This window comes from Thunnus thynnus, chromosome 15 (assembly GCF_963924715.1).
Source record: "Thunnus thynnus chromosome 15, fThuThy2.1, whole genome shotgun sequence".
NCBI classification, from domain to species: domain Eukaryota; kingdom Metazoa; phylum Chordata; class Actinopteri; order Scombriformes; family Scombridae; genus Thunnus; species Thunnus thynnus.
The window spans coordinates 30637836-30650777 of NC_089531.1; the positions used below are offsets into that span (position 1 = coordinate 30637836).

Genomic DNA, 12942 nt, shown 5'->3' on the forward strand with positions numbered 1-12942 from the left:
CAGTACCATTGACTGGGAGCATGTCTGATGCCTCTGTCATTATGTGTTGTGCTTTGACTGCATCTGCCACTGTACACTAACCCTCACCAACAGATAAGTTGTTATGCAGAGGACCTATCATATGCTGGTGACATCGTTAATTACTTTGACTGACCATGTTATTATATGTTTAATGTAAACATTTTTTCTTTCTATTATATTTGCTAGTGGCAGCTACAGTATGGTTAATTTTAGGGGCAGCGGGCTGCTGTAGCTGTGCAATAGCCTACACCATAGCTGATTTGCACCCTCTCAAAAATGTAATTATATGTCAGTGCTACAGCAGCTACAGAGGTACCATATGGAGACCACAAGAACTGTGATTGGTCAGCTCAGGCTGCTTGTGTTTTCTCCTGCAAGTTGCTGACAATGGTGGAGATTGTTGAAAGTAAAGAAGCAAGTTGGAAAAAGGCTCAATGATCTGCTGCTTTTCACTAACACATATTTAACAGAGACATCTCCACTGTAAACCTTCTGCTCACCACAATCACACTCTCTAACACAGTGAATAAAATAATGTAAACACAGAAACGGCACAGCAGAACTCTCTTACTCAGAAACAAGATGAGGTAAAACAGAAGTTACCTTGATGTAACTTTTATATGGGACAGTAATGGAAGAGAATCTTATATTAAATTTTATTTAAAAAAAAAAAAAAAAAAAGCAGGACCCTTCCCAACTGTATTAATACTGTTTTGGAGGGGGGTTTCTCCCCTTGACTTAGAAAAAATCAATATCTGAAAATAATATATGGATGGTAAACATAATGAAATGATTTCCAGCTGCTTCTATTTTGAATAGCTGCTAAATAAACCATTATCACAGCCACCAAATGAGTCAACTGGGAACAGACACCAGCTTGTGGCTGCTGGTGAACTTAAGCACCCCAATATTCTCTCCCAGATTTCAAATTTAAAAAATATATGCGAATTTGATCACGTCATGTTATAACGTGTTATGTTTGACATCAGATATCTGACTGTCTACCGTAATAAAACAAATTACATGATGCCTGAGTCGCATGGTCAGACATGTTCTAAAGAGTGCAGGAGAGAGCGAGCTGTATGTAGCATGTTTCTCACTCTACAGTACCTGTCAGCTTTTATCTACCATGACATACAGACACAGCCATAGCTCTAAGGCTGCTGAGGAGCTTCAGCTCCACAATTTTTGTTGGCCCCAAGCAGATTATAAATAATAACATAAAAGATGAATTAGCAGCCCGATGGCCACCGCATGAGATCAGTGAATATCCATCACGGTTACACAGTGGTGAAATAAGAATTCAGATCCTTTACTTAAATAAAAGTCCTGCATGAAAAAGGCTATTTAAGGAAAAGTACATAAGTATTATCAGCTTGATGTAGTTAAAGTATTGCAGTAAAAGTAGTGGTTTGGTCCCTCTGACTGATATAATTTTATATATGACATCATTAGATTATTAATACTGAAGCATCAGTGTTAGAGCAGCATGTTACTGTAGCTGCTGGAGGTGGAGCTAGTTTACACTACTTTATATACAGTTAGCTAGTTTAGTCCAACCAAGGGGTTGGTTAGTTTTTGGACTTTTTTTCTCTAATCTTGGATTTTTGGTGAAATATTGGATAATTTCAACATTTATTGAAATGAAACTGTGTGAGATGTTTAGAGGGAAAAATCACTATTTGGTGGAGCTGTTAACAACTCATAGACATCTGAAATGTGACCCCGACTACACACTGTTTTTTGTAAGACATCAAAAGCCAAAAAGGCTGGTTTCACCTTTAACAATGGGTTGTATTTTAAAATCGTTTTATATTATCCATTGTGTCAAATCATCTTCACCTGAAAAGTAACTAAAGCTGTCACATAAATCTTGTGGGGTAGAAAGTACAATATTTCCCTCTGAAATGTAGTGGAGTGGAAGTATAAAGTAGCATCAAATTGAAATACCCAAGTAAAGTACAAGTACCTTATAATTGTACTTAAGTACAGTACTTGAGTATATGTTAATCATCATCAGTAAAAGTCCACCTCTCACTGACATGCAGGACACAGGGAGACAGGTGTGTGTGGCATGCTCTCTCATGGAGACTTTGCCCACAGCCAATTTGGTTTTAGAGACTAGGGACAGATAATGTAGCATGTTTGTTTAGGTAATTTTTCAACACATTTAACTTTACTACTACTTTAACTTACTGTAGTTTTTAAATGTTGTATTGTATTTATTGGGGCAATGTACAGTTTTAAACATAAATGTTAACATTTAATGTACTGCACCAGACTTAGCTTTAAAGCTAATTTTTATCTGCAGTCCTTTACAAATAAAACATACACTGCCTGGCCAAAAAAAAAGTCGCCACCTAAAAAAAAAAGGTCACACACTCTAATATTTCTTTGGACCACCTTTAGCTTTGATTACGGCACTCATTCGCTGTGGCATTGTTTCCATAAGCTTCTGTCACAAGATTTATTACCATCCAGTGTTGCATTAATTTTTCACCAAGATCTTGTATTGATGATGGGAGAGTTGGACCACTGTGCAAAAGCCTTCTCCAGTACATCCCAAAGATTCTCAATAGGATTAAGGTCTGGACTCTGTGGTGGCCAGTCCATGTGTGAAAATGATGTCTCATGCTCCCTGAACCACTCTTTCACAATTTGAGCCCGATGAATCCTGGCATTGTCATCTTGGAATATGCTTGTGCCATCAGGGAAGAAAAAATCCATTGATGGAATAATCTGGTCATTCAGTATATTCAGGTAGTCAGCTGACCTCATTCTTTGGGCACATAATGTTGCTGATCCTAGACCTGACCAACTGCAGTAACCTCAGGTCATAGCACTGCCCCCACAGGCTTGTACAGTAGGCACTAGACATGATGGTTGCATCACTTCATCTGCCTCTCTTCTTATCCTGATGCGCCCATCACTATGGAACAGAGTAAATCTGGACTCATCAGACCACATGACCTTCTTCCATTGCTCCAGAGTCCAATCTTTATGCTCCCTAGCAAATTGAAGCCTTTTTTTCCGATTAGCCTCACTGATTAGTGGTTTTCTTAGGGCTACACAGCTGTTCAGTCCCAATCCCTTGAGTTCCCTTTGCACTGTGCGTGTGGAAATGCTCTTACTTTCACCATTAAACATAGCCCTGAATTCTATTGTTGTTTTTCTGCGATTTGATTTCACCATTTAAGTGATCGCCGATCACTATCAGTTAGGATTTTTTTCCGACCACATTTCTTCCTCGAAGATGGTGGTACCCCACTATCCTACCAGTTTTTAATAATGCGTTGGACAGTTCTTAACCCAATTTTAGTAGTTTCTGCAATCTCCTTAGATGTTTTCTCTGCTTGATGCATGCCAATGATTTGACCCATCTCAAACAGACTAACATCTTTTCCACAACCACGGGATGTGTCTTTTGACATGGTTGTTTAAGAAATGAGAAGTTACTCATTGCATCAGTTGGGCTTAAATAACTTGTTCCCAGCTAAAAGATAATCACCCATGCAGTAATTATCCAATAGGAGGGTCTTACCTATTTGCTTAGTTAAATCCAGGTGGCAATTTTTTTTTTGGCCAGGCAGTGTATAACAGCACAATAACAAACAGCACAAAGCAAAAAACAAACAGGACACATAATACAAGGCTACACACAACAGCACACCACATACACCCACCATGTCAACTAGACCTTAATAATGTAATTAATTGTTCTGTTATGAATAATAAGGTAAAGGGAGGAATGGCTGTAGGCAAGTGAAAAACAATGTGCTCTGTGAGATAATGCTAATTCACTTATTCCACTTACATAAAGGACATACTACTCTGCATTGACACAGAATGCTAGCGTTGGATGTAAAATTGTGCACTGCAGATTTGGCACTGATTTCTAATAAGCACTAGCATGCTTGTGGAATGGATAAGATGCTGTAAAAATAAGTAGGACAGATCAAGTCTATTTAAAGTACATAAGAAGTGTAGATATTTCATTGAGCAGAATGCTCAACACTTGCCGAGTTACACACACTGGCAAAGGACAGATAGAGAGAGAATGAGGCGTAGGATAAGGATAACTGCTGTAACTGTAGCTGTGATTGTGTAGATGAACAGTGTAGATCATTGTCTTGTAGAAGAGGAGGATCAGATCCTGCTGCTGCCTTTGTACCTTTCTCCATATTCACTCCAGCTGAATAACCAGAAAGCTTTGATCTTGTGGAATAATGCAGCAAAATCAATAACCACTTCATAGTGTTTTACCTGTTCCCACAAAAGCTTTCTTTCTTTAAACCTGAATACATATAGGAACACCTCTATTTATTGACTGAGTCAGGGAGCTGTGTGCTTTCATCAGTATGGCCTTTTTGTCTCTTTCCCTGTCATGGCCCAGTGCATTGAGGGCAGATTGAATTGGCCTCAGTTAGTGATGGATCATTGTTTTCTCGTCCAGCTTGGGCTAGTCTATTTATGGCTTCATAAATCCTTCCCTCACAAATCAGAAAGAGAGGATTTGTGCCTTTTCCTGATCCCCCTGCCATGCTTCTGTAGTGACCACCACCCCCCTGTTTCCCAGCAGCACCTGGAGCCGTGGAAACTCTACGCTACTGTTGGCGTTCTGCTCAGCATCGACGTCCTGTCTCTCATGATCTGGCAGATTGTGGACCCATTACATATCACAGTGGAGGTATGATCATCCATTCATATTTTCATAAAAAAACATTTTGAGCAAAAATCATTTTAAATTCCTGTCAAAATCTGTTGCATTTATGAGTTAAACCTGGGTGTCTGAATAATGTTAAACTGGGCTGGAGAATTTGAAAAAGTAATAAAGCAAGTAGAAAAATGAAAATTGTGGAAGCATGTGGCTGTCATTATTAAAATGAAATCATTTAAACAAAAGTCCATTTGTAAGCACATGACCTACAACAAAATTAACATTTTAAAAGTACAATTTTAGACAGACAGACAGATAGACAGGGAGAGATGGAGAGATGGAAAGAGAGTACTGTAGTAATCCCAAAGGGAATTTTCATTGTTACAGCAGTTTACTTGATATAAATCAAAATACAAAAACAACAAGGTAGGTGACAGAAACAATTCTGTTTAAGGCTAAGTTACATACAACAACTAAATACACTAACTCAAATATAAAAAAATAAAAATAAATAGAATAACTAAAAATAGAATAGAGACTAGAGATATCACCATAACTATTGTATACTATTTGCACATAATATACTATTTTGCACATTTCTAATGAAAATGAAAATTTCTATTGTGGCAGGATTCTCTCATGCCTCTTTTGTGAAATCTTAAGTCAAAAGTTCATTTTGTTTTGATTAGAAAGGAAATTTCTGTTTCATAATTGTTAAGTTAAAATCCAAAAGAATAGTGTCTTCACTATTTCATAGTCAATTTCACATTAAATTTTGTTCATAATCATTATGGCGGTGTTATACTTAGGCGGTACACTGAAAATTCTGTCAATTAAGTTTTCATTTAAATTTTTACATCAACATCTAACATTAATTATCACTATCAATATCTTAATTATTTTCCGATTGATTTATTGTTTTGTTTATTAAAATTCCACACAATAGTGCCCATAAAAATGAAAAAAAAATCATATCAAAATCACATTTGAGAAGCTGGACCCAGCAAAATATTTTGCATTTTTGCTTAATAAATAGCATTCAATTTTTTGACAATTAATTTTCTTTCCATGAACTAATCCATTAATAAAATAATTGTTTTAACACCATTTATTTCCATTTCGGCAAATAATATTGTGCAGTGAATATAAAATGCAAACTAAATTTCAAAATCTTTCATTCTAATTTTGTATTACATCAATTGCGCTCAGATAGAAAATGAAATTTCACTGTGATCAGATGATTTTATTTTTATATTGGCAGCCATAGTCTTCCATAAAATAAACCCCCACGAATAATTCTATTTTAGCTAAATTGAAATAGATTTCATAATATGTGTTGAAATTGATTTCATATGTTTGCACGTGGAGTTGTGTGTTGCTGTGCTTCACCCTTGTGTTCATGTTGTGTGTATGTGAGCAGAAATTCACCAGAGAAGCCCCCAAAGGAGACCTGGATGTTTTAATCCAGCCATTACTGGAGCACTGCAGCTCAGAAAAGATGAACACCTGGCTAGGTAAGTGGAATACCAACCAAATCCTGCATCACTATTTCTGTGTCACCATACCACTGGCTCAACATGTTTTAGCCCATGAAAGATCTTCTGTAAGGTCACATGTGCTGTCAGTCCAACACAATTGTAACCAAAAAAGGATGTGATGTCATGGTTCTAATCCAATAAATAAATATCAAGCAGTGATTACACACTGTAAGCAGCAGTGAAGAGATGCCGTAGTTTGTTAGGGTAATATTGAATTAAACTGGTTTATTGCCACTATAATGACCTCTTCATTGTATAAGTGTTTCTACTGGTTGGAGTAGGTTGTCATGTTTTGTCACTGACAAAAACAACTACTGTATAATAAGTGAACAAAAACTCATCAAATTCTACAAGGGAACGTTGGGGAAAAAGAGATAAAGATGAAAATACCTGAGGAGGTGTGGCTACAAGCCTGAGAAACTCAGTGTACTTCTACCAATTCACTGACTTGGAGAAATTTTTGCTGGAAATATCAGATTTTTATAACTCCTTAGCTAAAATCCAAATGAGTGTACCTGGGAACCAGTACTTTGGAGAAAGTGTAGAACTGCAATGGTGGACCATGCCCACATATTTTGGTTTTGTCCATACATTCAGCAATTTATAGTGGGAAGTGGGATGCTTAATGTCAAGGACACTGGGCCTCAGTATGGATGTCTCATTTATTTCTCTGTATCTTGGAGATGTGCCTGAATGTTTGTGCAAAGGTGATATCTAACTCCTGAAGATCTTTATTGCTGCATGTAAAAAGACAGTTTCCAAATGCTACTATGGACCTTTTCATACACACGGTTAACTATTTACACTTCATGGAAAAAATGTTTTACACCCTTCAACCACAGAAAGTCAAGGGTTAAATAATATGATGAGATGGAATTGTAACTCACAGGAAATGGATACTCATTAATGCTTTTTTCTCAGTTTTTGTTTTTAACATTCTTCTCTTTCTCCTTTTCTTCTTCAAAACTAGGGGGCAACAGCACCTGAATCCCTGATAACTGAACAGTGTATTTATCTGTGTGAACTGATGACTCCAACCTAGTGCTCATGTTTTTGTGCCACATCTCAGACTCTGTTACATTTGAAAGAGTTTTTAAAAAAAGCCAACTATAATAGTAAATAAATGTGGCAAAGTGTTCCCTATGATGGATCTCAGACTAGTCTAGCATCTTTGTAAAAATCTTTGTCCAAGCACAATGGTATGAACTGACATGTAGCCTGGAAGCTAGTAAATCAGTCTTACACATGGTGTGATTTGAAGGTGCAGCATGAAGAATTTAGTGGAATCTAGTGGAACAGACTTGGCAGAAATGGAATATAATATTTATATGTTTTAATTAGTATATTATCATCTGAAATAAGAATTGTTGTGTTTTCATTAGCTTAGAATGAACCCTTTATATCTACATAGGGAGCGGATCCTCTTCCACAGAGCCTGCCATGTTGCACTGCCATGTTTCTACAGTAGTCCAGAATGGACAAAACAAACACTGGCTTTAGAGAGGGCCTTTCATGTTTTCCGCAAGTTTTATGGCCACCATGGTTCTCCTACACGCTTGGAAGGGGAAGGTGAAGGGAGGGGTATTCAGTTGGTTGCAACCTGCAACCTCACCGCTAGATGCCACTAAATCCTACACACTGGTCCTTCAAGTATAGAGAGTCTGTATTTAGAGTTCAAACATGTAAAATCACCGGTGTGATCTTTAAAGTACTATACCAAGTACCAAGTACTGTGCGAACTGACTGTAACCTTTTTTAAGTGCTGACTGATATGAGCTGCAGTACAAACAGTTCCATCATTCCTCACAGATGCCATCTTGTCCATCTCTGCAGGTGTGGTGTACGGTTATAAAGGCTTACTGCTGCTGCTTGGCATCTTCCTGGCTTATGAGACCAAATCCATCTCCACGGAGAAGATCAATGACCACCGAGCTGTGGGCATGGCCATCTATAATGTTGCTGTGAGTTTATTTAGTTGTGTGTGTGTGTGTGTGTGTGTGTGTGTGTGTGTGTGTGTGTGTGTGTGTGTGTAAGCCTAAAGTCCAAGTCAACAACAATGTGGAAAACATGAAAATTTGAAAACACAGTGTTCTCCCTGTTTTGACCTTCTAAATTGCCATGAAATACAACTGAGTGTCCACCAAGGACAATTTCAAATGACTTCCGTGTCCCTGACTGTATCTGTAGCACCAAAAGCAGGCCAAATCTTATTCAGTCAAGTATCTTCAAGATTCAAGATTCAAGATTCAAGATCCTTTTATTGTCATTCAGCAAATCATCAGTGATGCAAAGCACAACAAAATTACGAGCATGATACCGTTAAAAACACAGATTAAAAAAAAAACAGTATATAAAAAAAGAGAGTTCTATAAATAAATATATATATAAAATATATATATATTATATAATTTCTGGACATTGCACAGGTATGAGGTATTGAAAAGAAAGGAAAAGGGGAGGGGGAGTTCATCCATTACATGGATTACAACAAAATTTGGTACAAACATTCATGGTTCCCAGAGAATTTATCCTAATGACTCTGGTGACTTCCACTTGTGCCAAATGTTGACATCATGTTCTCTCTGGATGATCTGTAATAACTTTGGTGAGCTTCTGACTTTTCATCTAATGCCTTTATGAGGTCAAAATGTCAGATTGTCCAATATTTTACACTGACATCGTGAGCATTTTGGCATGCTGATGTTAGCATTTAGCTCAAAGCACTGCATGAAAGAGCTGCTTGCATGTATTAATAGGAAGAGTAAAAAAAGTTTTTGAGGATAAATGAGAAATGGTCCTTTAGTCTTCAAGCCTCTGAGTGGACAGGAGACCCAATGTAAACTAACCTGCACAGTGTTTGGCCTCATTCACGGTGTATGAGACAAAGACAGGCCTGCATGCAGTCATAAAGCCTGACTGAGGCCTGATGACAAATAAACGCTGCCAAGTCAAACAAAAGGAGTCCAAAACGGAATTCAACTCCCATCATACTATGCTCAACTCACACCCAGGTGTGAAATCCGGCAGTCAAACTCTTGGCTCCCATTGGGTGAGACCCATCGGAACGCACAGGGATTCTCCCTGGCTGTGACACCACCAACAGTATAAATACCTGAGACGGTCTCAGTGGTTCCAGCTGTTTGCACAGCTAATGTAAGGAAGTACGTTACTATAACAAGACCACACATCTCAACCTGGCTGGATGAATAGAGGTTTTCTTTGTGTTCAACCGAGCACATTATTGGATCCAATGAAGGAGATCACTGTGCAACCCAGCACTCCCACTTTTCCTGCAGAAATGAAGGAGGAGGATAACCCCGCTTTTCTTCAACTGAGTGGACTCCGTTGTTTCTTCTGCAACTCCACCGAGGATCAGCTGCCGTGAAACACGCCAACAGAGTGAGAGGATAGCCCCATCAGCATCCAGCCCGAGAAACCTGAAAGACAGACTGAAACACACTCTACTCGCTCCTACATACAAGTAAGAGGCTTAAGTCTGGGCAGAGATAGGTTACTAAAGTTTGTGCTTTATTGTTGTTGTTGTGAAGTTAACGGACCGTGTGTCCAGTTGTTGCTGCTGAGAACACTGTGGAAGTATTATTGTTGTTTGCTACTTGTTTGGTTGTGTTTATCACACTAAACTGATTTGTGTTTGTCTAACTGCTCGGACTGCTATGTGTTAGCTTGCCATCGTGTATGAGACAGTGAGTTGCATTTTATTCGTTGAAGTCAGACCATGGCCAGCAAATAAGGACGTTAGCACACCACATCTCTGTGGAAATAAAAGCAAGCACCACTTTCTCCTCACAATCACTGAGATCTCTTGTTCTTTGGTCCTTTTACCCTCTTTTCTCTACTGACCTCACTTGCATGTGAACACACACATGCGCTCTGACGCTCACCCAAACCTTATTCTGTAGTCAGACACGTGTTGCTAGGCAACACAGATGCTCAGTTTTGTCCGACACCATTTTGGTGATCAGAGGCACGTGTTGAATGTTTAATCACAGCCCCTGTTCAGATCTCGTGGTCAACCCCATTGACCGGAAATCTTGTGTGACGTAACACCACATGTTTCACGCTCACCTATTGTCCGGATCTTGTGTGCAACTTGACCCGACGTGGGTCACGTCTGCTATCTTGTTCTTCCTTCTTCTTTTCTCACATTTCCCATACACACACACACACACACACACACACACACACACACACACACACACATCTCTGCTAGTGCTGTATGTTGTTTTGCTGTTTATAACTGCTGTTGTTTGTGATTGCTTGCCCTAGTGCAGTTATATGATAGATGTGTGTTAATAGAAGCATTATTGAATTGATGCTGCTAAAGTTAATAAATTTTGTTGTGCATTTAAAGAGAAGCTTCCTGTGATTGTTGGCATATATGCTGTGATAACAGTTTGGTGACAGATTTAGTGCTTGAATTCAAACCTTCACTGTTCATCCTATAATATACATATACATACATGTTGACATTCTTGGATGAAAACCCTTCTTGAGACAATATTCACTGTTTGGTTATTGGTCCCTGACCTCAGCGTGGTGTCCCTGTATTATCAATTGATATTAATAATTTTATTGACTTTTAATGATTAATAATTATATTTGATAAATATTAACTATTGCTAATAACTAAACCTGCTCCTAAGTGAGTCCCAACAACAGGTTAAAAGTTAAGGACACACAGTGTTTTATTAGCAGTAGTGTTGAAGAAAGGACCACACATTTAGCATCTAAACTAACAGAAGTGACATTTGCAGGTAGGTTAGTAGCTGTTCAATGTGCTACAGCTAACCACTATAACTATAGATTTCTAGCCTGCAAACTAATGTTAGCAGTGTAATGTACCACACACAGGACACATGTCTCAGATGGGAGCCATCTTATTTATTGTTGCACAATCCTGTGTACGGAGCTATGGGTGCTGCGTAGGGACGCAGATGCAAACACACGTTTCCCCTTCTCCCCCCTCTTAAGCAAAATTAAACATCTGAACACATTGCATTGCATTTCAATGCTAAACATTTGTTTAAACATTTAACTCAATACTGCTTGTTTGATATCTTAAGTTCTTAAGAGTACTGTACTAGAGCGTTTTAGCTCCCCTGTGTGTATGAGTAATTGGTATCTGTCTAGGGTCAGTGTATTGCATTTGGCACCTATATCTATCCTGAACTGCACTTCCTGAGACAGACTTCCCAAGTTTACTGTCCATTTATCATCTGCAGGACTATCAATCTGTGTCAGATTTATGTTCAGAATTTCATCAACTGATGAATCTTGATGTGGCTCAACACTCACGGAGCTTACTGCATGCTTAAGACACACAGCCACTCAGTAATTTGGTATTTGACAGTAGGAACATACTGAGCCTTTAGCTGGGCACCTTCCCTTGTTCTACTTGTGCTGGGGGTCTTTCCCACAACTTGAGCAGCTTTTCAGTTAGTTTACTGATGCCTGCCTCTGATGTATGGGTTGTGTCTGTCCTTTACTGTATGTTTTCCCATTAGGTGCTGAGTACTTTGTTTTGGCAGCCACTACTGATACTTGTGAATCTTCCTCTCTGATGTTTTTCATTTCTTTCTGCGACATTTCAAACTGCTGATGGATTTCTATAGCTTTAGGTAGAGCTTTAGGTAGCTCCTCACCTTTGTTCAGCAGTCTTTCTTGGACTCACTATTCTCTTCCTCCCGCAATTATGGTGTCACTCAACATGTCATCTGGGTCAGCATACTCATAATCCATGAGTATGAGTCTCAAATCCTTAACAAGTTATCAAAACCTTCATTTGGCCCTTGTGTCCTTTGTTTGAAATGATGCCTGGCTATTTGTTTATTTTTCCTCGGTCTGATGTAGCTGGCAAACTTATCAAATACTTTATAATGATCCTCTCTCTCACCATCTGCCCAATCTAATGTCTTGTGGATTTCTCTACCTTGCTTGCCGATCCACGTACCTAGCCAACCAGCCTGCTGTTTAGCCATTAGCTCAGGGAGAGGACCATCGAAGACAAACCAGATGTGACTCCTAAATCTTTCAAACTGTTGATATAAATCAGGAGCATCCCAGTCGATCTTGGGGTGTTCAAATTGCAAAAATGCCATTATTACTTATTTTTCTGTTCTTGACAGACTTCTGACACCATTTAATGTACTACACACAGGACACCGACCTCATGTGGGAGCCATGTTGTGTATTGTTGCACAATCCTGTGTACAAAGCTACAGGTGCTGTGTAGGGACAGAACAGACTTCAGCTACAGAAGGTGAAGCACTATATGAATCAGCGCAATTAAACAACAATATATTATAAGCAGTGCAATTTTTTCTGGTGGATGTTTGTTTTGTGACTGGTTCAACAAGACAAGATGCAGGACAAGACCTGTCTTTTTTATAAGAAGCTAATGTGGTTTGTTGTTTTGTAGCTCTTGTGTTGTGTAGCTTGCTGCAGTTAGTCGTGTGACCATCAGCTAATGATAGAACAGTGACATTACTGCTTCATGCAAATACAGTTTGAAATTAAATTATATGGTTGGTTGCACTGTATAAAGACAAACTCTCCATTTACACACACAAAGAAACAACAACATTCCAACTCGTGAATTCACAGACAGAGAACATAATCATGAAAAAATATGAATTTCATCCTTCTGGGATTTCTTTCTCTGAAAGGAGAGCACAGGACACATGATTCACAGAGCAGATCTGTTTG

General features: G+C 38.6%; 1 protein-coding gene across 1 annotated transcript in view; it reads left to right on the forward strand.

Annotated features, from left to right (window-relative positions):
* The window catches only part of LOC137198518 (gamma-aminobutyric acid type B receptor subunit 1-like), a 127803-nt gene extending 115099 nt beyond the window's left edge, over window positions 1-12704 (forward strand). The window contains exons 13-16 of the mRNA XM_067612403.1: window positions 4598-4708; window positions 6099-6192; window positions 8050-8177; window positions 12672-12704. Of these exons, the coding sequence (XP_067468504.1) occupies window positions 4598-4708; window positions 6099-6192; window positions 8050-8177; window positions 12672-12704 (366 nt within the window). The remainder of the gene's footprint in view (window positions 1-4597; window positions 4709-6098; window positions 6193-8049; window positions 8178-12671) is intronic.
* The last annotated feature ends 238 nt before the right edge of the window (window positions 12705-12942 follow it).